This window comes from Salvelinus alpinus, chromosome 4, assembly GCF_045679555.1.
Source record: "Salvelinus alpinus chromosome 4, SLU_Salpinus.1, whole genome shotgun sequence".
Classification (NCBI taxonomy): domain Eukaryota; kingdom Metazoa; phylum Chordata; class Actinopteri; order Salmoniformes; family Salmonidae; genus Salvelinus; species Salvelinus alpinus.
In genome coordinates this window covers 40,508,247-40,534,540 of record NC_092089.1, presented here as the reverse complement: position 1 = coordinate 40,534,540, position 26,294 = coordinate 40,508,247, and the positions used below count along the sequence as shown (strand labels likewise).

General features: G+C 43.5%; 1 protein-coding gene across 1 annotated transcript; it reads right to left on the bottom strand.

The window, feature by feature from the left end:
* Window positions 1–270: 270 nt before the first annotated feature.
* Window positions 271–25,420, bottom strand: LOC139573524 (R-spondin-3-like). Its single transcript, XM_071397044.1, has 6 exons — window positions 24,621–25,420; window positions 15,301–15,492; window positions 14,751–14,894; window positions 14,320–14,466; window positions 13,826–14,011; window positions 271–1,362 (listed from the first exon to the last, which is right to left on the bottom strand). Exons 1-6 carry the CDS (start codon window positions 24,712–24,714, stop codon window positions 1,124–1,126), a joined length of 1,002 nt encoding a protein of 333 aa, XP_071253145.1. The 5' UTR covers window positions 24,715–25,420; the 3' UTR covers window positions 271–1,123.
* Window positions 25,421–26,294: the final 874 nt, after the last annotated feature.

The window sequence follows — 26,294 nt, the reverse complement described above, 5'->3', positions numbered from 1 at the left end:
AAACAGATGTCCCCTGTAAGACCCTATGATCCATTAACTGTACATGATAAAGACAACATCGTGGTGTCCTTATACTCCTTATAGTGTGCTCTTAAATATTGAGTATGCCTTGATTCTGAAATATATATTTTTTTAGGAATTGTCCACTTTTATAATGATTTCCCCCCAAATGGTTTGTGATACAAATAAAATAAAAAAGTGAGAATTGCCAGAACAATCTGAGATACCAAAAATATTGCCCAAAGATAACAAATGAAAAACAAAGACAAGTACAAACCCATTATAGTTTATTTGACATACAGATGCTTTTGATTTCTGCTCAGGTGGCTTTAGTGAAAGCACAGATCCTGCTTACACAGATAGGCAAACTAGCACTTTGTCCAGGACGCTTCTGAACAAACATGATCAATAATAAGTTGGGAGGAAAACAATGGGGTCCGTCCTCATTCTGTCACAAAATCAATTCAGTCGGTTTGTCTCATATGTTTACTACACATCTGGATGCAGTATCCACATCTGTCTGTCTTTCTGTTAATGATATCCCATGATAATTTACTCAGCAAAAAACAACAAACAAAAACAAAAAGACATTTAAACAACAACAACAATTCTACATAATGTTACAAATTAAATCTACATTCAAACCAAGACGCAAAGTTTGTTTTTAACTGGGCGGGACCCTTTTAAATAACCGATTCAACAAGCATTTACATTGTCCCGACTCCCAATGACAAACACATCATCATCCCCATACTGTCACATTTGAATGTCTCACTCCTCTCCTCTCTGTACAGTCCCATCCAATCACAAGAGCAGTTTTGTACATTCCCGTCCAATCAACAGCAGTCTTGGGTCTCTCTGGTCTGATGAAACTAGAGGACAGGACAGCAAGGGGGAGGCGGCCTCTCAGTCGTGTGTGGTGGAGGGGGGCAGATAGGTAGGTAGGTATGTAGGGGAGAAGTCCTTAGAGTCTGTAGTGGCCCGATCGAGTGACCCCATCTCTCTTGTGCATATACAGTATATATTTAAATAATACAGGTAGCAGCAGCACCCCTTCAGCAAGGAGTTGAGGGGGCGAGGGTGACAAAGAGGGGGTGGAGTGAGAGGGCTCCTCCAGGCTTTGTTACTGTTCAGGACCTCCTCCCTCAGGTGAGACAGCATGGTCTCTGTTTTGGCCTCTTCGGCGTCTTTGCTCTGTCTTGTTCCTGTTCTCAGAGTCCTCCCGGTCACCTGCCTCCCCCCTCTCCCTCTCTCTGTCCTTCTTCCTCTCCCGCCGGCCTTCCCCCTGGCTGTCCTTGTCCCGGCGGTTGTCCCGATTTCTCCTCTCGCCCCGCCGCTCACCCTTCCTCCCCTTGCCTTGCCCTAGAGATGGAAAAAAACAAAGAACAGAAAACACTTGTTAGTCAACAGCTCAATCTCTCTTTATAATGATTTCTGTTATATTTTCAAGTGATCTACATGATTTTACACAGAGAGCTGGTTGAGGGTCATGGCAGGAGGTGCACTTTCAGATGAGGATATGCAGAATAAGATGAATATGAAGAGAGAATGGGTGTGACGAGGATGTCAAAGATCTCTTTTGCATACCAATTTATCAGTGTGCTCTAGTCTTGGTCATATACCTGCTGGCTGTCCAGGGAGTAACTAATATGGCACAGTACAAACATGTTCCCCCTATTGACCACTAGAGGTCAGCCTTGCATCACAGACAGTGGCCACACCCTGTGAGCAAGGTTAAGTTCAGCTGTTGCAATTCTCCGCTGATAGGCTTTGTCAAAAATAGAAAGCCTTTAAATAAACTTCAGTTTATCTGCTCTTTCGCCATCTCATAAACAAATCAATTTCATGGAATGTTGTAGAGTTTACCACTGGAAGCTGAAAAGCCCCACATCATTAATATAAAACACCCCCCAGAGAGCGAGAGAGAGAGAGAGAGAAAAGACAGATCGACAGATTGAAACTGGCCCTATTCGTGTTGTGCTGTCCATGTGTAAGCAGCAGGATTGCGAAACTGCTGAGGTAGGCACGGAGCCTCTCTCTCCCCCTGGCCCCCCTTCAGCCTGTGACCATTAATCAGCCCAGCCGTGCTCTGAGCGCCGCTCCATCCTGACCAGGCAGAGAAGGGCTCGCAGCGCACGCCAGCCCAACGCTGACCCACACATTCCTGGGGTCCAGCCAGTGCGATATAGGGCCCTACCATCCAACTCTGTTTAGTCTTCCCTGGCTCTGGTCTGCAGGAATAATGAAAGCCCACCAGCCTCAAAGGTGAGACAAAACTGGTGCTAGCACTAGTGCTAGCTCTCCCCAGCCGTAATCTGTATCTGAACTATCTGAGCTCAGGGCAGGAGAGGAGGAGAGGCCCCCATACATCCCACAAGGCCAGGCAGATTGTAGGGTGTGTGTGTGTCCATTGTGTGTTTATTGCATGTGTGTGTGTTTGTATGGTGTGTGTGTGTATAGTGCAGTGTGAAAGAGGCATTATTGAAAGGGGTTTGGTGGGTTGCTCTTGCAGCAGGAGTGTAGGGTCCAAACAATGTGTGTGGGTGTAGAGAGGGATAGAGAGAAAGTGAGAGCAAGAGAGTGAGAGATAACTAGAGAGAGAGAGAGAGACTGGAACAGAGACACAGATAGCAAGAGCGTGACAGAGCGAGAGAATGATAGAGAGAGAAATAATGATAGAGACACATACACAGAGAGAGAGATAGATAGAGAGGGAGGGAGATAGATAGAGAGGAAGACAGAGTCACCCAGAGAGACAGGGAGATAGAGACAGACACACACACATAGAGAGAGGGAGACAAAGAGAGACACACAGAGAGACAGGGAGGTAGAGAGAGACACACCCAGAGAGACAGGGAGATCGAGAGAGAGACAGGAAGATAGAGTTAGACACACACACACAGAGAATCAACTATTAAAGACTACCAGAACCCACTGGATTCTCCAATTACCTTGAATGAGCTACAGGACAAAATAAAAACCCTCCACCCCAAAAAGGCATGTGGTGTTGATGGTATTCTCAATGAAATGATCAAATATACAGACAACAAATTCCAATTGGCTATACTAAAACTCTTTAACATCATCCTTAGCTCTGGCACCTTCCCCAATATTTGGAACCAAGGACTGATCACCGCAATCCACAAAAGTGGAGACAAATTTGACCCCAATAATTACCGTGGGATATGCGTCAACAGCAACCTTGGGAAAATCCTCTGCATTATCATTAACAGCAGACTCGTACATTTCCTCAGTGAAAACAATGTACTGAGCAAATGTCAAATTGGCTTTTTACCAAATTACTGTACAACAGACCATGTATTCACCCTGCACACCCTAATTGACAAACAAACAAACCAAAACAAAGGCAAAGTCTTCTCATGCTTTGTTGATTTCAAAAAAGCGTTCGACTCAATTTGGCATGAGGGTCTGCTATACAAATTGATGGAAAGTGGTGTTGGGGGTAAAACATATGATATTATAAAATCCATGTACACAAACAACAAGTGTGCCGTTAAAATAGGCAAAAAACACACAAATTTCGTGAGACAGGGATGCAGCTTAAGCCCCACCCTCTTCAACATATATATCAACGAATTGGCGCAGGCACTAGAAAAGTCTGCAGCACCCGGCCTCACCCTACTAGAATCTGAAGTCAAATGTCTACTGTTTGCTGATGATCTGGTGCTTCTGTCACCAACCAAGGAGGGCCTACAGCAGCACCTAGATATTCTGCACAGATTCTGCCAGACCTGGGCCCTGACAGTAAATCTCAGTAAGACCAAAATAATGGTGTTCCAAAAAAGGTCCAGTCGCCAGGACCACAAATACAAATTCCATCTAGACACCGTTGCCCTAGAGCACACAAAAACTATACATACCTTGGCCTAAACATCAGCGCCACAGGTAACTTCCACAAAGCTGTGAACGATCTGATAGACAAGGCAAGAAGGGAATTCTATGCCATCAAAAGGAACATAAAATTCAACATACCAATTAGGATCTGGCTAAAAATAATTTAATCAGTCATAGAACCCATTGCCCTTTATGGTTGTGAGGTCTGGGGTCCGCTCACCAACCAAGAATTCACAAAATGGGACAAATACCAAATTGAGACTCTGCATGCAGAATTCTGCAAAAATATCCTCTGTGTACAACGTATAACACCAAATAATGCATGCAGAGCAGAATTAGGCCGATACCCGCTAATTATCAAAATCCAGAAAAGAGCTGTTAAAAACTTCTTGTCAATAGGGAGGCGCTATTTTCACTTTGGAAAAAATCGTGCCCAATTTAAACGGCCTCGTACTCTATTCTAGATCATACAATATGCATATTATTATTACTATTGGATAGAAAACACTCTCAAGTTTCTAAAACTGTTTGAATTATATCTGTGAGTAAAACAGAACTCATTTGGCAGCAAACTTCCAGATAGGAAGTGAAAATTCTGAAAATGGGGCTCTGTTTCAGGGCCTGCCTATTCAACTGGCTTATATTTATCGATATACATGCACTTCATACGCCTTCCACTAGATGTCAACAGGCAGTGGAAGGTGGAATGGGGTGTCTAGCTTGATCTGAGGTCGAACAAGAGCTTTTGGAGTGGCAGGTCAGGAATTTTCCTTTCTCTACCTAGGCGCGCGAAGCACCTCGATATTGTCTTCTGATAAGCGTTCGGTTTACACGGCGAATATCTCCGGCTCTGATTTTATTTGATACATGTGATAATAACATCGTAAAGTATGTTTTTTCAATTGAGTTTTATCAGATTATTCAACGTTTATTGGGACTTTTGGAGTTTTCCGTTCTTTGCGTAGAGAGAAGATGGGAACGTTATCAAGCTTGGCTAGCATTGTGGCGCGAATTCGACAGAAGAAAAGGACATTCTAATACCAAACAACGATTTATTCTGGACCAAGGACTCCTTGTACAAGATTCTGATGGAAGCTCAGCAAAAGTAAGAACAATTTATGATGTTATTTCGTATTTCTGTGGAAAATGTTGATTCCTATTCTCTGCCATTTTGGCGAGCTCTGTCTCGCAATAACGCAAGCTGTTTGTTATGGTAAAGTTATTTTAAAAAATCTAACACGGCGGTTGCATTAAGAACCAGTGTATCTTTCATTTGCCATACAACAAGTATTTTTATGTAAAGTTTATGATGAGTTCTTTGGTCAGATTAGGTGAGTGTCCAAAATATCTCTGGAGATTCTGGTGAATCGATGCTACGTATTCACAATGTATAATCAGGATTTGTAGCTCTAAATATGCACATTTTCGAACAAAACATAAGTGTATTGTATAACCTCATGTTATAAGACTGTCATCTGATGAATTTGTTCAAGGTTAGTGATTCATTTTATCTCTATTTTGTCGGTTTTGTGCAAGCTATTTTGGCGGGGAGTAAATTGCGTTGTGTGTTTGGCTACTGTAGTGAGCTAATAGAAATATATATTGTGTTTTCGCTGTAAAACACTTAAAAAATCGGAAATATTGGCTGGATTCACAAGATGTTTATCTTTCATTTGCTGTACACCATGTATTTTTCATAAATGTTTTATGATGAGTATTTAGGTATTTCACGTTGCTCTCTGTAATTATTCTGGGTGCTTCGGTGCTATTTGTGATGGTGGCTGCAATGTAAAACTATGATTTATACCTCAAATATGCACATTTTTCGAACAAAACATAAATGTATTGTATAACATGTTATAAGACTGTCATCTGATGAAGTTGTTTCTTGGTTAGTGACTAATTATATCTCTATTTGGTCGGTTTTGTGATAGCTACCTATGCGGTAGAAACATGGTGAAAATATGCGGTTGAGTCTTTGGCTATTGTGGTTAGCTAATAGAAATACATATTGTGTTTTCGCTGTAAAACATTTTAAAAATCGGAAATGATGGCTGGATTCACAAGATGTTTATCTTTCATTTGCTGTATTGGACTTGTGATTTCATGAAAATTATATTATATGATATCCCTGTCCCGTTAGGCTAGGCTATGCTAGTCAGCTTTTTTGATGAGAATGCTCCCGGATCCGGGATGGGTATCACTGAAAGGTTAAATTCTACAACCGCCTAAAAGGAAGCGATTCCCAAACCTTCCATAACAAAGCCATCACCTACAGAGAGATGAACCTGGAGAAGAGTCCCCTAAGCAAGCTGGTCCTGGGGCTCTGTTCACAAACACAAACACACCCCACAGAGCCCCAGGACAGCAGCACAATTAGACCCAACCAAATCATGAGAAAACAAATAGATAATTACTTGACACATTGGAAAGAATTAACAAAAAAACTGAGCAAACTTGAATGCTATTTGGCCCTAAACAGAGAGTACACAGTGGCAGAATACCTGACCACTGTGACTGACCCAAACTTAAGGAAAGCTTTGACTATGTACAGACTCAGTGAGCACAGCCTTGCTATTGAGAAAGGCCGCCGTAGGCAGACATGTCTCTCAAGAGAAGACAGGCTATGTGCACACTGCCCACAAAATGAGGTGGAAACTGAGCTGCACTTCCTGACCTCCTGCCCAATGTATGACCATATTAGAGACACATATTTCCCTCAGATTACACAGATCCCACAAAGAATTCGAAAACAAACCCAATTTTGATAAACTCCCATATCTACTGGGTGAAATTCCACAGTGTGCCATCACAGCAGCAAGACTTGTGACCTGTTGCCACATGAAAAGGGCAACCAGTGAAGAACAAACATCATTGTAAATAGAACCCATATTCATGCTTATTTATTTTCCCTTGTTTACTTTAACCATTTGTACATTGTTAAAACACGGTATATATACATAATATGACATTTTTAATGTCTTTATTCTTTTGAAACTTCTGTATGTGTAATGTTTACTGTTAATTTGTATTGTTTATTTAACTTTTGTATATTATCTACCTCACTTGCTTTGGCAATGTTAACACATGTTTCCCATGCCAATAAAGCCCCTTGACTTGAATTGAATTGAGAGGGAGACAGAGAGAGAGATAGATAGAGAAACAAGGAGAGAAACACACCCAGAGAGACAGGGAGAAAGAGAGAGAGACAGGGAGATAGAGACACACACAGAGAGAGAGAGAGAGAGAGAGGGAGACAGAGAGAGACACACAGAGAGACATTGAGATAGATAGAGAAACAAGGAGAGACAGGGAGATAGAGACAGACACACCCATAGAGACAGGGAGATAGAGAGAGACACACCCATAGAGACAGGGAGATAGAGAGAGAGACAGGGAGACAGAGAGAGATACTCAGAGAGACAGAGAGACACACAGAGATAGACAGGGAGATAGAGAGACAGACATATATATATATTATACAGTATATAGATAGAGAGAGAGAGACAAAATGTCAAAAATAGAAAACAATTAGAGAGTGCCATTTCCCCAAATTTGAAACCCTTATTCAAGGTTTCAAAGACCTCTCTGATGAGAGTAGGCTACCCGTCCTGTTGGGGGAGGACGCAGAGAGCTGTGGGTTGGCAGCGCACTACATTGCTGCCTGCCATAAGATGAGGGAGTGTCTGACAGACCAATCAACCTGCACATGTCCTCTACTGTATGCTTATTGTTATTGTTCAATGTATGGTTATTCTGACCCTTGGTTATTGTTGTTACTGTTGTCCCGTTGACAATTTGATTCTTATTATTTTCATATTGTAAATATCCAAAGTAAGCTTTGGCAATATGTACATTGTTACATCATGCCAATAAAGCGAATTGAATTGAGAGAGCGAGAGAGAGAGAGAGAGAGAGAGAGAGAGAAAGAGGGAGACGCAGAGAGAGACAGGGAGTTAGAGAGAGATACACACACACAGAGAGACAGGGAGATAGATAGAGAAACAAGGAGAGAGAGGGAGATAGAGACAGGGCGATAGAGAGAGACACACACAGAAGACAAAGAGATAGAGAGAGAGACAGACACACACACACACACAGAGAGAGAGACAGGGAGATAAAGAGTGAGAAAGAGGGAGATGGAGAGAGAGACAGGGAGACAGAAAGAGACACTCAGAGAGACAGAGAGATAGAGAGACACACACACACACATACAGAGACACACAGAGAGACAGGGAGATAAATAGAGAAACAAGGAGAGAGAGAGGGAGATAGAGACAAGGAGACAGTGAGATAGATAGAGAAACAAGGTGTGTGAGAGAGAGACAGGGAGAAAGAGAGGGAGACAGAGACACTCAGAGAGACAGGGAGATAGAGAGAGACACACACACACAGAGAGAGAGGGAGACAGTGAGATAGATAGAGAAACAAGGAGAGCGATACACACAGAGAGACACAGGGAGATAGAGAGCGATACAAGGAGATAGAGAGAGAGACAGGGAGACAGAGAGAGATACTCAGAGAGACACACAGAGAGAGACAGGGAGATATAGAGAGACAAGGAGATAGAGAGAGGGACAAGGAGATATAGACAGAGACACAAAGAGAGAGACAGTGATATACTATATACAGTTGAAGTCGGAAGTTTACATACACCTTAGCAAAATACATTTAAACTCAGTTTTTCACAATTCCTGACATTTAATCTAATTAAAAATTCCCTGTCTTAGGTCAGTTAGGATCACCACTTTATTTTAAGAATGTGAAATGTCAGAATAATAGTAGAGAGAATTAATTATTTCAGCTTTTATTTCTTTCATCACATTCCCAGTGGGTCAGAAGTTTACATACACTCAATTAGTATTTGGTAGGATTGCCTTTAAATTGTTTAACTTGGGTCAAACGCTTCGGGTAGCCTTCCACAAGCTTCCCACAATAAGTTGGATGAATTTTGGCCCATTCCTCCTGACAGAGCTGGGTCAGGTTTGTAGGCCTCCTTGCTCGCACACGCTTTATCAGTTCTGCCCACAAATTTTCTATAGGATTGAGGTCAGGACTTTGTGATGGCCACTCCAATACCTTGACTTTGTTGTCCTTAAGCCATTTTGCTACAACTTTGGAAGTATGCTTGGGATCATTGTTCATTTGGAAGACCCATTTGAGACCAAGCTTTAACTTCCTGACTGATGTCTTGAGATGTTGCTTCAATATATCCACATAATTTTCCTTCTCATGATGCCATCTATTTTGTGAAGTGCACCAGTCCCTCCTGCAGCAAAGCACCCCCACAACATGATGCTGCCACCCCCGTGCTTCACGGTTGGGATGGTGTTCTTCGGCTTGCAAGCCACCCCCTTTTTCCTCCAAACATAACTATGGTCATTATGGCCAAACAGTTCTATTTTTGTTTCATCAGACCAGAGGACATTTCTCCAAAAAGTACGATCTTTGTCCCCATGTGCAGTTGCAAACCTTAGTCTGGCTTTTTTATGGCGGTTTTGGAGAAGTGGCTTCTTCCTTGCTGAGCGGCCTTTCAGGTTATGTCGATATTGGACTCATTTTACTGTGGATATAGATACTTTTGTACCTGTTTCCTCCAGCATCTTCACAGGGTCCTTTGCTGTTGTTCTGGGATTGATTTGCACTTTTCGCACCAAAGTACGTTCATCTCTAGGAGACAGAACGTGTCTCCTTCCTGAGCGGTATGACGGCTGCGTGGTCCCATGGTGTTTATACTTCCGTACTATTGTTTGTACAGATGAACGTGGTACCTTCAGGTGTTTGGAAATTGCTCCCAAAGATGAACCAGACTTGTGGAGGTCCACAAATTTTTTCTGAGGTCTTGGCTGATTTCTTTTGATGTCAAGCAAAGAGACACTGAGTTTGAAGGTAGGCCTTGAAATACATCCACAGGTACACCTCCAATTGACTCAAATGATGTCAATTAGCCTATCAGAAGCCTCTAAAGCCATGACATAATTTTCTGTGATTTTCCAAGCTGATTAAAGGCACAGTCAACTTAGTGTATGTAAACTTCTGATCCACTGGAATTGTGATACAGTGATTTATAAGTGAAATAATCTGTCTGTCAACAATTGTTGGAAAAATTACTTGTGTCATGCAAAGTAGGTGTCCTAACCATGTCCTAACCGACTTGCCAAAACTATAGTTTGTTAAGAAGATATTTGTGGATTGGTTGAAAAACGAGTTTTAATGACTCCAACATAATTGTATGTAAACTTCCGACTTCAACTGTATATATATATATATATAGAGAGAGAGAGAGAAAGAGAGAGAGAAAGAGGGAGATAGAGAGAGACACACAGAGAGAGACAGGTAGATAGCGAGAGAGACACACAGAGAGAGACAGGAAGATAGAGAGACAGAGAGAGACAGGGAGATAGAGAGAGAGACACACACAGACAGAGAATGATAGAGAGAGAATGAGAGAGGATTATTTACAGAGAGAATGACAGAGAGAGAAAGAGATGAGCAGCATTCTGAATCTGACTCTGCCCCCCATCCCACCCCACCTCTGGCTCTTTCAACACAGGAAGTTCCCTCTACACACATTGTTTTGTTTGTCATAACCATTTAAAGATAAGCGGCTCAGTCATAATCTCTGGGTTTCCTAAAACCCAAGACACAACTTTATCTAGGCTCGTGTTGAGGTGATTACTGGGTATGTTTATCAGAGAAGGCTTTTGTCTGTCTGAACTGTGTCTATGAATTCTATAAACTGTCCAGCAATGCAGTGGACCCGAAGGAGACACTTGAATTAAAACACTCTCAACAGAGATTTAGCACATTCTTACCAGCATGGTCCTCACCGCTTCACTGCAGTGGATGACTGGCAGTGTTTTTTGGAATGGTTTGTGTGTGTGTGTGTATGGGGGTGCGGCTATTGTAAAACTAATATTTTGATGAGACGTGTGTCCACATAAAGTATGATCAGGTTCAGGCTTGTGGTTTATATAAACTGTAAAATAGAACTGTGAAAAATTACTGTAAAAGTAATATCAACAGAGCTGGATTATAAGATTACTGTAACTAAGGACAGCTTTCAAAAGTGTTGCAACTTCACAAGAGTTTATGCAAGTGCTTGGCTTTCACGTTGCTTAGCCCTAGCTACATATCTCAGCTGAATTGATACTTTCATTGAACTGTCACCTGGCATTGATTATTTACCATTTTAACATAGAGTTGGTGTGAAAAGGGGAGAGATAGACAGAGAAAGAAAAAGAAAGAGAGGTGCGTGTAAGAAAACAGCTGAAATTGTCTCTCGGATCACCCTCCAACACACACTCCTATGCAGTGCATTTACACTGATAACCCTACAGTGCATTGGTTGCATAAAGTACTAGACATCATGCTGCTCAGTGCTCAGCACTCTTCACTGGAGTGTTAGGGTGCCTGTGTGTGCATGCGGGGAAACAGTTTGGCCCGCTGTCAGAGAGGGGATATGCAGGAGCATAATTAGTCTAATGACGCAGAGGGGGCAACATCCTCCATGGCAGGCACACTGTCGTCCAGGGGACTTTTGGCGGGAGCCAGGCTGAGATTAAAGGCTCTGAGCAGTCCCAAAGGAGAAATGCTCGGAGCTTTGAAGGCTACGGGACGCCTGTCCCGCCCCCCCTCACTGGGAGACGGGAGGGGGCTACCTTCTAGCTGGGTTAGATAGATATGGGAACGGTGGTTTGGAGGTCAAATTAGCCAACGTTGTTAACACAAAGGAGACAGCAGGCAGGTGGTCAAGGACATGTATGTAAACATTTACGACCACCAAGCATGTTGAAGGAGGCGGAGGAGGACACTGTACACTGAAATGACATGACACCTCTGGCTACTGTAGCTCAACAGAGCTTACTAGAGATGAAACGACCAAATCAGAGTTGTGTTAAAGAGGAAGAGTGAAAGTGAGGGTTCTTGTCCCGTGATTCATTCTGTGACATTCCATATTTCTCTATGTACTGGACCTGTTTAAAGTCCAGCTCCTGTTGTCATTTTTGTGGATAAGGAGCGTAAAACCTCCTTGATTCATATTGAGACTTCCTGCTCTCTGATTCATAAGGAGGGGGAGGACTGGGGGTGACATGGAGGTTACAACGTTCTGTTTAAAAACAGAAAAGACAGATGGAGAGAGCCAAACGAGAAGAAGTTAGAAAACAACAGCCATTAGGGAGAGCTGGAGGGAGCGGGGAAGAGAGAGAGGCAGGGAGAGAAAAGAAGCAGGGGGAGAAAAAAGGCAGGGGGAGAAAAGAGGCAGGGTGAGAAAAGAGGCAGGGGGAGAAAAGAGGAAGGGGGAGAAAAGAGGCAGGTGAGAAAAAAGGCAGGGGGAGAAAAGAGGCAGGGGGAGAAAAGAGGCAGGGGGAGAAAAGAGACAGGTGAGAAAAGAGGCAGGGGGAGAAAAGAGGCAGGGGGAGAAAAGAGGAAGGGGGAGAAAAGAGGCAGGTGAGAAAAGAGGCAGGGGGAGAAAAGAGGCAGGGGGAGAAAAGAGACAGGTGAGAAAAGAGGCAGGGGGAGAAAAGAGGCAGGTGACAAAAGAAGAGATAGAGAAAAAGAGTGAGAGCTCTTTCTAGAGAAAGACGAAACTTTGCTGGAGAAATAACAAATAAACCTGGTCTGGGGATGGACGGAGGTCCTTGGGGAGCGATGGAGGGAAGATGGAGGGGTGAAGGGATAGAGGGAGGAGGATGTATCAGTGTCTGAGGGGCTGGTGGGGATTAGTGCGAGCTGGCGGAGGTCGGACCAGTGACCCCGTGGCGTATGCGGAACGTAAACACGGAGCGGAGGGGACGCGCCAGAGCAGATAATTAGCTCTGCTCACTGGATGTTCCAAGAGCCGGCCGGCCGACCCGGGGGAAGCAGCTGGGTAATCACACACAGGGCAAGGTCGATAACCGTGTGTGTGTGTGTGTGTGTGTGTGTGTGTGTGTGTGTGTGTGTGTGTGTGTGTGTGTGTGTGTGTGTGTGTGTGTGTGTGTGTGTGTGTGTGTGTGTGTGATAACCAGGCCTCGGCCTGCAGTGTGTAACACGCACCCACCCACCTACCCACCTACAGCTCTGGCCTGCCTCCACCCCGCTCAGGCCCGCCAGGCGGATCAACACAGCACCGACTCCACACTAAGCCCCCCACTCCACCACGGGACAGGGGAACAGGAGCCCCATTCAGGAGGAAGGAGGGGTGGTGTGTTTTCTTTGGGTGTGCAAGAGAGAGTATCAGCAGGGCGGCGAAAAAGGGGAGAAAGAGAGGAAGACGACAGACAGGGGGCGGAGCAGAGGCCACATTTCACAGCCTAAATGACAGATTCAACCCAACCAGGACTCTTTACAAATGACCGCCTATGGTTTTTAAAGGGACAAGTTGATGCGGGTGTGTATTCAGATCTGTGTGTGTGTTGGCAGCTGCTGTTATTAGTCTAAACTAATGCTGATTCCCCTCGTTGCCTCATGGCTACCCAAGGGAGGATGTTTGAGGAGTCGGTGTGTTTCTGCTTCACAGTAAACTTTTCTGCTGAATCACTACTGAGGGGTTGTGTTTGTGCTGTAAGTAAGGCTGCCTGGAGGCCCTGGGGCGCTGGGGCCTGGTGGCCTGAGGAGCCGAGGGCCTGGGGCGCTGGGGCCTGGTGGGCTGAGGAGCCGAGGGCCTGGGGGGCTCGGGGGCTGATTTCATTAGAAATCATCAGATCAATGTTTACGTGGGAAATCAAGTGTTTTGACATTTTTTGCCTTTGTAGCAACAACACACAGGCATTTCACCATTATCCACTAACCACAATGCATATCCTTAAAGTCAACAATTCAGGTCCCTTAAGGAGAGGAGAGGAGTGGCAGATGACTGACCAGTCATTTCAGATTATAGTCTAGAGACAAAGTTGGTTCTGGAACGCTAGCCTACAACTGTACTCACAATGGAGATAGTGACCTGTCCTACTACTGATGATCACCGTATAGTTATTATAGTATTTACCTGGACATCGCCTCCTCTTGAGGACACACTCTTTCTTTTCCCAGATGGGGGGACAGGGTTTTCCGTAGGCGGAAGGGATCTGGACAACTTCCCGGGTCCTCGTCTCCTCACCCCATTTAAATCCACAGGTTTTCCCCGACCGGGAGCAGGGGCTCCACTCGCCCCACTCACCCACCGCGCAGTGCACTGCACAAATGATTAAGAAAGAGGGGGAGACACACACTGTATGTTACAAGAGGCATAGACCAAAGATATTCACAACCAAAATTCACGTATAGAAGGGCAAAGACACTGTAAAGCATTTGAAGTAAACACCAGTGGAGGCTAGTGCCACTTTAAATCGTAGGTTGGGCTTATTGTTTTGGCTGGATACTAAACACACCATGTGTTTGATGTGTTCCATATCTTTCCATTCCGGCCCAATGAGCACATCCTCAGATTTCCCCACCAGCCTCCACTGGTAAACACTCTCTCCTCCTTGTTCTGGAGCTCACCTTGAAGGGAACACTCCATGAGTTTGTCGTTTGGTTCAAACTCGTCTGGACAGACGTGGTGACACTTCCCCAGCAGCAGGTACAGGCCTGGTCTGCACCTTGTACATGTGTCATTGATCAGACAGGCATCACAGTCCGCAGGACACTCTGAAATACCAACAGATACATAATATTACACCTGCACTGGAGTCAAATCACATCAACACACACAACAAAGACCTTTACAATTACATTTAACTGCATTCTTCCATTCTAAGAAAACCAAATGCAATATGATATGCTATTTTAATTCCACATTTTACATCATGTGATTGAGACATAGAAACAAATATGTAACACTAATACAGTACACTAGCCCCCTCTTTGTAACTTGTCTAACACCAACACCATCAGTACTTAATAATATTGTATTAGTCTAATATTCTACTCACTGGGAACACATTCCCTTTGTGTGTCGCTGCAGACCAGGCTCTCTGGGCAGCTCTCCTGACACTTGCCCAGGTGGAGATAGTACCCCGCTCGGCATCGCATGCAAAGGTTCTTATTGAAGCAAGAATCACACTCCGGCCTGCACTCTGAAACACCCAGTCAGTCAGTCAACAGCCTGCACGTTTATGTCGCTCTTGAAGTGGTTTGTTGAACATGCAGTATGTTAGAATGAGCAGCACTCTATAACAGGACACTTGGCTGCACATAGAAGCACATCTGTTTATGAGATTTTAGTGTACAAAATAATAGAAAATAATGTATTTGGAGTGACTGGCATGCAGTGCTACCAAATAGACTTAATACATACACTAAAACACAGATTAAGCCTAGTCCTGGACTAAAAAGCATGTTCAATGGAGATTCTCAGTTGAAATAGCTTTTAAGTCTAGGACTAGGCTTAATCTGTCTATGTAAACCAGCCCTGTAAACCGTCCCTTAGTGTAAAAGTAGAGGTAGGCTATAACCGTCTTTGGTAATAGCCATGCAACTTACTTGTGCATGTGTTTCTGTCTGGCGAGCGGGTGCCGTAGAAACCGCTGGGGCAGGAGGGCAGACACACCCCGATCTGCCTCATCCCATTTCTCTCCAGGAAGATAAAGAGGCGGGGCTTACAGGACAGACAGCCATTGTAATCAGAGCAGGTCAGACAGCCTCCCTGGCACCCTGAGCTCACCCCTGGGATCTCTGCAGGCAAGACGGAGGGAGATGATGTGGCACAGAAGGACAAAAGTCAGTTTAGACATTTTACTTCGTATGTGTCTCAAATGGCACAACATTGACTTTATAGTGCACTGCTGAAGTAGTGCACTATATAGGGAATAGGTTGCCATTTGGGACGCAACCATACAATCAGTTAGCACAGGGGCCTTCAACCTGTTTTGGATACTGTACCACCTCAATCACATTTTGATCTGCCTGAGGTATCCCCTCCTCCTGTACAACTGATCGTTAGGCATATGGGTCCTTTCCAAGTACCCTGTGTACAGGCCAGGTTGGCACAGGGTACTGCTACCCAAATATGAGAAGCATTGATTAAGCAAAGACTCTTACCCAGAGTGCCTTATAATAACATAAGTGTATTGAACTAAAGTAACTAAGACAACAACATGATCATTGCAAAAGGCATTGTCTTGTGGCATCACTCCTACGTGACGCTCGTCCCTCAACTGACATGGTACTGTATCTGACTTTAACAATATGAAAAAGGTGCATCATCACCCAGCCACACTAAACAAACCAACAATGGTGGAACAGAGGAACATCCCTCAACATGTTGTTACACCATCATTTACATTCAATAGAACTTATGTGGAACTGTAGATATCCTACGTTTTTAATAGAATCGACAATGCCAATCCAAGTTATAGTTTTAATATTTTACTGCGGCAGTGAGACAGATGAAGGTGTTAACCAACACTGCAACTCAACACATCACAAGTCAACATATCCTCTACCCCTCTCTCTCTCTCTCTCTCTCTCTCTCTCTCTCTCTCTCTCTCTCTTTCTCTCTCTCTCTCTCTCTCTCTCTCTCTCTATGCCAATTAAATAAAGAGGGACTACTGCTTACATTTAAACAAATATAGCTCTTCAGACTATATGAACTGTGTGTAGTCTTCTAAATTGTGTGCATGAAGTTGTGTAGAATTGTATTAAAGTAATGACTTCTATCCAACTAGCGCAACGAGGATACCAAATAGCCAACAAAGCGTTTGGTTGGTGACAAAATGCTACAGATTTACATATTTTTCTGGGAACAGTGACCATAGAAGAAGTCAATAATAAACATGACAGGCAACAAGCCGCGCACTTCTTATTCTCGCTCTCTCCGCAGAAGGAGTACAGTTTATTCATTGTACTATGACTAAAAGGACGACACAATTTGGCTAAATTATCAATATTCAGACAGACCTCCAGCTGACTGTCTGGCCATGACGCTGCGAACACAGCCAAATGAGTAAGATGAGTAATCGGCACTGACAACTTTGCAACATGTCTCAAATTCATCTTCATTATGTTCCGTGTTGAAGATAAGCTTATCTGTTGACCCACATGGTTCACAGGGTTGACTGTGTTAGAAACAGGGAAAGGCTGAGCTTTCATTCTTTTACATTTTTTAATTTCACCTTTATTTAACGAGGTAGGCCAGTTGAGGACAAGTTCTCATTTACAACTGCGACCTGGCCAAGATAAAGCAAAGCAGTGCAACAAAAACAACACAGTTACACATGGGATAAACAAGCGTACAGTCAATAACACAATAGAAAAATATGTATACAGTGTGTGCAAATGAAGTAAGGAGATAAGGCAATAAATAGGCCAATAGTTGTGAAATAATTACAATTTAGCAATTTACACTGGAGTGATATGTGTGTAGATGAGGATGTGCAAGTAGAAATACTGGTGTGCAAAAGAGCAGAAAAACTAAAACAAATATGGCGATGAAGTAGGTAGTTGGCTGGATGGGCTATTTACAGATGGGCTGTGTACAGCTGCAGCGATCGGTAAGCTGCTCTGACAGCTGACGCTTCAAGTTAGTGAGACAGATATAAGTCTCCAACTTCAGTTATTTTTGCAATTCGTTCCAGTCATTGGCAGCAGAGAACTGGAAGGAAAGGCGGCCAAAGGAGGTGTTGGCTTTGGGGATGACCAGTGAAATATACCTGCTGGAGCGCGTGCTACGGGTGGGTGTTGTTATGGTGACTAGTGAGCTGAGATAAGGTGGAGCTATACCTAGCAAAGACTTATAGATGACCTGGAGCCAGTGGGTTTGGTGACGAATATGTAGCGAGGTACCAGCCAACGAAAGCATACAGGTCGCAGTGGTGGGTAGTATATGGGGCTTTGGTGACAAGACTGATGGCACTGTGATAGACTGCATCCAATTTGCTGAGTAGAGTGTTGGAGGCTATTTTGTAAATGACATCGCCGAACTCAAGCATCGGTAGGATAGTCAGTTTTACGAGGGTATGTTTGACAGCATGGGTGAAGGAGGCTTTGTTGCGAAATAGGAAGCCGAGTCTAGATTTAACTTTGGATTGGAGATGCTTAATGTGAGTCTGGAAGGAGAGTTTACAGTCTAGCCAGACACCTAGGTACATGTAGTTGTCCAAATATTCTAAGTCAGAACTGTCCAGAGTAGTGATGCTAGTCGGGTGGGCGGGTGCGGGCAGCAATTGGTTGAAGAGCATGCATTTCGTTTTACTTGCATTGAAGAGCAGTTGGAGGCCACGGAAGGAGTGTTGTATGGTATTGAAGCTCGTTTGGAGGTTTGTTAAAACAGTGTCCAAAGATGGTGTCGTCTGCGTAGAGGTGGATCAAAGAATCACCCGCAGCAAGAGCGACATCATTGATATATACAGAGAAAAGAGTCGGCCCGAGAATTTAACCCTGTGGCACCCCCATAGAGACTGCCGGAGGTCTGGACAACAGGCCCTCCGATTTGACACACTGAACTCTATCTGAGAAGTAGTTAGTGAACCAGGCGAGGCAGTCATTAGAGAAACCAAGGCTGTTGAGTCTGCTGATAAGAACACAGTGATTGACAGAGTCGAAAGCCTTGGCCAGGTCGATGAAGACGGCTGCACAGTACTGTCTTTTGTCGATGGCGGTTATAATATCGTTTAGGTCCTTGAGCGTGGCTGAGGTGCAACCGTGACCAGCTCGGAAACCAGACTGCATAGCGGAGAAGATACGGTGGGATTCTAAATGGTTGGTGATCTGTTTGTTCACCTGGCTTTCAAAGACTTTAGAAAGGCAGGGCAGGATGTATATAGGTCTGTAACAGTTTGGGTGTAGAGTGTCTCCCCCTTTGAAGAGGGGGATGACCGTGGCCGCTTTCCAATCTTTAGGAATCTCAGACGATACGAAAGAGAGGTTGAACAGATTAGTAAAAGGGGTTGCAACAATGGCGGCGGATAATTTTAGGAAGAGGGGGTCCAGATTGCCTAGCCCAGCTGATTTGTAGGGATCCAGATTTTGCAGCTCTTTCAGAACATCAGCTGTCTGGATTTGGGTGAAGGAGATGCGGGGGGGGGGGGGGGGGGGGGGCTTGGGCCAGTTGCTGCGGGGGGTGCAGGGCTGTTGGCCGGGGTTGGGGTAGCCAGGTGGAAAGCATGGCCAGATGTAGAGAAATGCTTATTGAAATTCTCAATTATCGTGGTAAAAATCAGTGGTGACAGTGTTTCTTAGTCTCAGTGCAGTGGGCAGCTGGGAGGAGGTGCTCCTATTCTCCATGGACTTTACAGTGTCCCAAAACATTTTGGAATTAGTGCTGTAGGATGCAAATTTCTGTTTGAAAAAGCTAGCCTTTGCTTTCCTAACTGACTGTGTGTATTGGTTCCTGACTTCCCTTAAAAGTTGCATGTTATGACTGATGGTAGGATTAGAAAGGGATTGCAAAACTGCCTGGCTGTAGGCCTATACATCCTACTCAGATAGCAAGCCGTGTGTCAGAGACATTTCCATAGGCTCAGAAAAAAGCCCTGCCAGAATGTGAATAACATCCCATTTCTCTGTTGGTTGGTGTGGAGGTTGGCCCCTGCTCAGGTTGAAGTTATTAACATTTTATGTACGCAAAATGTTTACAGGAAAGTGTTTTTACTACTAAGTGTTTTTACAAAATGTTGGTCTCCAGGTTAAAGTCCTGCATACATGTGTCCAGTCTCTGCTATAAGGAGGCTATAAAATACCCAGGGTAGGACAGTGTCTTTGAAGGAGGGATAGTGTCATCACAGTATGTGAGAAGTCTACAGACAAATGGGGAACTGAGCAGCGCTCCATTACCATAAACTGTCATCTTGGACTGGGCACAAGTGAAAACTCATGCGTCCTGACTGCTGCTGCTGATTTAAGCCATGTGTGACTGACTTGTAGGGCAGCATGTCAAATGGCTTAACGCTCAACTCTTGTTGAATTACAGAGCTTGACCTCAGAGGACGGTGGAGATGAGGACAGACTGGCTGAGAGGAGAAGAGGTTGGGTATATACTAGGACTACCAGCAGGAGCTGCAAGTGAGTACCTGACTGAGGAAATATATAGCCATTTCACACTACTGAGCCAAGATGAATTGAGCTGTATGGTGCCTGGTTATGCATCTACTGTACCATAGTTGCTGGAACCATGCAGGAAAGGACATGTGAAAAGATCATATCTGAGCCAGCACATTATGGTTTGGTTTGGCACGATGTGAAAAGGGTACTAGCGGGTGGCTCTGGATTACTTTAAACCAGGGGTGCTCAAACCTTTGGGGTTGGTGGGACGAAATATAATCTGAGAGGTGGGGCGCGGGCCAAACAAATTGACATTATTTATTTAAAAACATTTAAGGTAAACAGTACCTTTTTAGGGTTGTGAAACAATAGCTTTTTTGAAGGTAATTATAAAATGTCACTTCAAATAATCAAATCATAGCCATATAACTTCACACAAATTCTGATTATCATCCACTGGGCAAAAACTGGTTGAATCAACATTGTTACCATGTCATTTCAACAACAAAAAATGTAATCTGATGATGTTGAATTAACGTGGAAAACCGATTGCAAAAAGTTATCAACGCAAGTGAATTTTGACTTTATTTTACACACATTTTTACCAAAATCCAACTATGTTGTGATTTTTGTTGTTGTGGTTGATTTCACGTTGAATTCACGTTAGCTGGCATCTCAACCAAATGTAAATCAAAACTAGACGTTGAAATGACTTCTGTGCCCAGTGGGCAGATGTATATTTTTTTTTTTACCATTGTAGCATAGAAACTGCAACCAAGTTTAATGTGTGCAGGTTTTTGGGGGCCCTAAGCCCCCCAACTCGCAGGCAAAACATGTTAGTGTCCCCCTCTTGGCGGCGGAGAGAAATATTTGCAGCTTTAAAATTAATTTCCTTTTGCCATGGGCGGGAGAGAAAATACTGCAGTTTTAAAGCAGATTTTCAGCAGAGAAAATGTTGCAGTTTTTTTCTATGCTACAATGGTAAAAAATGTAATACATCTGCACACTCAAGAGCTGGGTTAAAGGCCAGAGAATGGCATGCATAGTACCTGATGCAATGACAGGGAGCACCTGACTGAGTCAGATATTTTGAGCTCATTTAGTACAGATTGGATTGCTACTGCTAGAGCTAGACACTGGTCTATGGTCAGTTTGTAATGATTTCCCTTGATGGTTAATGTAAGGGTTTGGGGAAGGTTTGCAGATCCTAAATCAGTTCTTAGGGGGAACATCTCAGGGGCAATTTCTGGGATTGCGACACATGGTAAGAGCTAGTCTCAGTATTCACCACTGCAGAGCTACGCAAGGAGCATATCAGTGTGTGCAGTAGGTGTTTTTTCCTCTTAGTTCTCTGGCATATCTTGCCGTGGGTGAATTATTGGCCTTTTTTCCCCCTCCTTCACTTCAAGGTTAGCTGCCAGATTGAAATAGATCACAGAGATTGTGTTTGACATATCTTAGCAATCTTTACAACTGCTGTCCATTTGCCCTCATGTGTTCCTGCCAAAGCCCCCTAATTCACAGAACCCTTAACACAGAGGAATTTTGCCTGCCCTTGCCTACAGTAGCTCGCACTGACACAACAGGGCAATCCCATGGTAACAGAATTATGCTAATACTCCGATTTCTATCTTTAAAATGAATGCCAAACAAAAACCATTGACTTCAAAGTTTAACAAAGATAGAACTCTATGCATAATGATTTCTTTTAACAATTTACATAGGACATTTTAAAAATAAACTTTTTCTGGAAAAACTGTGCAGATGCAAAGTTTGGTAGCAGAATTACGGTAAAATCTCAACTTTACATCTGCACAGTTCTTCCAGGAAATGGGTTTTTGTAACATCGTCAGTGGAAATTGTTAAAAGTAGTCCTTGTGGATATGATTTCTTAAACTTTGAAATCAATGGTGTGAGTCTCAGCGTTATTCTGTTACCATGGAATTCCCCAACATCAATTGAGCGGCTTGCATACCCATAACACAAACGTTCCTGCATGAGGTCTGTACTGTGAGGTCTGTACTGTGAGGTCTGTACTGTGAAGTCTGTACTGTGAAGGCTGTACTGTGAGGTTTCAATTGCCTGAACTGCTTGAACCACTTGTAAAGTTAAAATCATTGACCACAAGATGAAAACAACCATGATTATTTTGAGCATCATGTGTAGATATAAACAAAACGGCTAACAGCAGAATGATGAAGACAAACACGCAAGTCATAGGGCACAGACCAAAAAAAAAGACGTTTGCTTTTCCAAAATGTTTTCTTCATCAAACACTGTGGTGTTGAACCTCTGCATATCTCCCCCCTCCTTTTTTTTCATTATCTGTCCTTCTTTCCCTTTATTAGGAATCCAATCTGTTATTCACACCTAGAGTCTATTTTAAACATGTCTAGACCCGCTAGAAATCATTCTGGCCTCTATTCTAGAACACCTAGAAATCATTCTGGCCTCTATTCGAGGACACCTAGAAACCATTCTAGCCTCTATTCTAGAACACCTAGAAATCATTCTGGCCTCTATTCTAGAACACACACAAATCCTTCTGGCATCTATTCTAGAACACCTAGAAATCCTTCTGGCATCTACTCTAGACCACATAGAAATCATTCTGGCCTCTATTCTAGAAATCATTCTGCTATCTTGTGTTTGCTCTCAGGCATTCATATCTCTCATTTGTGGATACATCAAGGGCAGAAGGAAGTGGACTGTTTTTGGCCAGTTGATTGCATGGTCACGGTCCCTGACTGAGAGCTCATTCACCCTGCTCTCTCTGTCTGACTATCACAGATAGTCATATGTCAGGTCGGCCTCCTTCAATTAGCACCAGCTAAGTAGGCTGCGATGCACGAGGGGAGGCCCACAGTTTGTCTAACTGGAATGCACCCACAAACCAATGTGGACCCACAATTTCTACGGCGGCATGTAGGGTTTAGATAAGAAGACGATATATCATGTTGAAGAAGTGGTTCTTAAGACGTTAAACACTTCTCCAGGCAATGCGTATGGGACGCACCCCAAAACACCACTATTGTTGGTTACTAGCCTACCTTTCCAGATAACCAATCCACCTGGCAACAGGTGATGCATGCAATATTCAACCATTCTACTAAGGCAGAAGAGCACATCTGGAAGCTCATCTGGAACTTCAATATAGTGCAGAGAGAGAATAGTAAAGCAAGCTCCATGATACTACTGACGATACAGGGTGAGACCTGTGGAGTTACTTGACACAGAACATGATATCTATTAGGCTTAAAGAAAGATGCTGAACGGATACCTTCATGCAGGGTTCTCCAACTCTGGTCCTGGAGAACTACTGGAAGTGCTGGCTTTTGTTCCAGCCCAGCACTAACACACAGGACCGGGGTTGGAGAACCCTGCCATGGTCAATGCTGCTGATACTCTGAACATCTAGGGAGCAAAAACAAAAAAAAGTAAAGTGTCTACTGATTTACCTGAGCTTCTTTGTTGTGTTTTGGATATGATGATAGTTTTGCTTCAGAGCTTTGAAATACTGTAAATCATTTAATGCAAAATACTAACCCCTCTGAATTTCTAACTGAAAAATGTTTGTATTCTGAATTGCCTACTAAATATGAACAGTTCCCTCTTCCATTTTTTCAACACCACAAAATATTATCGCCACAGAGAGTCACAGTTATGGTAAGCAAAAAAAGAACGCCCTTTGAAGATGAAAATGGCCAGGCTTTCATGTATTTTCATATTAGATGCACAATCTTATATTCTACATGTATTACAATCAAGAAGATAACTGTATCAGCATCCTCTAACAGCGGTTAGATGGCACGCGCTGCCACATGCTCAAACCTTCTACTCAGTGTTGCACGGAGTTTGTCAAGGAAGCACAAGCACTACAGACATTCCATAACATCAGTGAAATGCAAATATAATACACTTCACGTGAACTTTGTATGTAATTAATAATTTAGATCAGAAAGTTATAACATACTTTGTCGGCAGACATGCCGCGTCAAAAGTGCTCTGCTTCTGGCCGCTAGAGAGCGACGGGAACTAGGGGATGCAGCCGGCACTGCTGATGGAGCTTTGTGGAATACACTTCTAAGAAAACTGTCAGGGAACAGTGACTGGTTGAATTTCATCAGTAAAAAATGACAACCCCGAGGGTCATGTAATGTTGAACGCCATGCAGTCCAACGATTGACTGCGGTGTGGTTGAGGACGAAATGTGCGTAAAATTGGCCGCTGCAGAGAGTAAAGTGCGCCTATTGCTTTTGTACACACAATATAGTGAGTTCCACAGAGGCACTCAGTCTCGCCTAGTGATTAAAATACAAGTTTATTAATTTAAATTAAATATTGATCTGATAACAACACATGTTTAGATTGATCAAGTTGCCCTCGATTATAACTAAATGCGGGCTTTACTTAAAAAACTGTATCATATTATAAATTATAGGCTACCCACCCTATCAACATTGTTTTGACACATTAATTTATGGGAAGTTTCATTTGTTGTAATAGAGATTGAACCACAGGACTATGTTATTACATCTCCACCTCAACCAAAAAGCATGCCAGCCCAATTAAGCATATTGGCCATGCCATGCCATGATCTTTCATTGTAAATTTCATTGTCAAGTATGAGATGTTCAAATCATATCGGTTAACCTTGATACAGTACCCATATTGTTCTGTTATTTATATATCTATATGAAAATATGTATGTCATATGTTATGATAGGCACTACAACACTACAGTAGGGTTGAATGGAACAGAGACCAGGAGCATGTGTGTGCGCGCGAGCAACTCACTGCATGCGCGGGCGCTCTTTACTCACGTTTATTTTGCCGATGCCTAGAGGGTTGCTGCTGACAATCAGTGTATTCCATGCAGTGCAAGATCAAAACAAAGGAGATCAGTTGTAATTGCATAGTAACCCGGAGATGATGACTTGTATAGCCAATGTCAATGTCCTCCAGAAAAGTGCAGCTTTGATTCCACTTTTTTGAGAGGGAATGTGTTGTCTTATTCCTGGAAAGAGCAGAATCCCCTGCTCTGCGCAGAGAGTGATGTCTGATTTACGATGGCCCAATGACACCTGGGCCGTTTAGACAGTAACATCCTTAATAGAATCCTCATGTGTGCCACAAAGCGAGACCAAATCAGGTATCCGTAGTGAGCATATTCCCACAATCAAACCGTTAGATTATCATCCACCGCGGGAAAAAGAAGATACTCAAAGAAAGAAAGCGTAGATCATATAATCGAGGTTGGCATATTGATACAGTTTCAGTTGTCCTTTTCCTGTATCTTCCACTGATACTCTCTCGAAGTTCGCCGCACGTCCAGGTGTGGGCTACTTTATTGTGCCCTGCGTGTAGGAGGTCATCGCGTCATCCCCATCATCTAACCGAGCAGACCAAAACTGGGAGCCGCGCGCGTCACTGGCAACAGCAGCACCTAACTGTAATAAAGTAACACGTTTCGATGAGGTGAGAATGTGTTGGTTCTCTTGATTGTCGCGCACCTCTCGTTGGTCGACAGTTAAAGCAAAAATAATCTGCGCAGTTTCAGCTCTTTTCAGTTTTGCGTGCAATACTCATTCCCCCACTCCAACTCGCTCTCTTATGACTTCAGCCCTCTGCCGTCTCCCTCGAAAGTTTATTATGAGGGCAAGCCCCCCCACGTCAGATTTCCTTTGCTTTTGACCCCTCGGTTGAGAAGCCTTTTACTTTGTATGGTGTTGATAATGTGTCATTGGGAAATTGCGCTGTTTTACGCACGTAGTATTTCTATGAAATTTCAGCTATTCACTGTTTATGGCCAAATAGTCCTTTTAATTTCGATTTTATGATACACTTTTATTATGTTTGATTACTGTTATTTCTGTCTACAGAGAAACACACTTTAAACGTTTTAATTGTTTGTAGATGGCACTAATTGCAATCATCAAGAGCACAAAAAAGGAGTGCACTTGTGCTAGAAAGCATTATTGCATGCCGTGCTGTTTAGTTTGTGTTGTTTTTTTATGTACAATCACTTTAAACTTCAAGAGACATGTCTCCCATTCTCTGCTTATATATAACACGCGAGCTTGGTCTAGTGCGCAGCGAGCTGAACCTCTGATGGGCCTGCGGTCGAGTAACTCTCACAGAGAGAGAGTGAGAGGGAGTGACAGGGAGGGAGAGAGAGACATTTCCTAGTATAGCCTAATCTGGTTTGAGGGGGCCTGTCGAGTAAAGTGTGGTATGCAATTAACCCAAAGCCAGGCTCCGCCTTAACTCGCGTCTTTTGAAGATACTGAATATATTCCATTTTAGTCTGACATAATTCTCCACGGCAATTATGGCTCTTGAGTTTGTTTATGAATTTGCGCACTTGTCAAGTAAGAGAAGACGATCAGTAAGCAGCTCGAGGGAGTCAGCATGGGACCCTCTCTAAAATAATCTCTGAATTGCATTTATATGCTGTCATTACGCGCCGTAACTAGTTGGGTATGCAGAACGGAGCG

Coding starts and splice junctions, on each gene's coding strand:
- LOC139573524 (XM_071397044.1), bottom strand. CDS start 24,714: ATGCAATTACAACTGATCTCCTTTGTTTTGATCTTGCACTGCATGGAA. Junction 15,493..24,620: donor TAGGCATCGGCAAAATAAAC/GTGAGTAAAGAG, acceptor TCTTGCCTGCAG/AGATCCCAGGGGTGAGCTCA. Junction 14,467..14,750: donor ACAAAGGGAATGTGTTCCCA/GTGAGTAGAATA, acceptor TTGGTATTTCAG/AGTGTCCTGCGGACTGTGAT.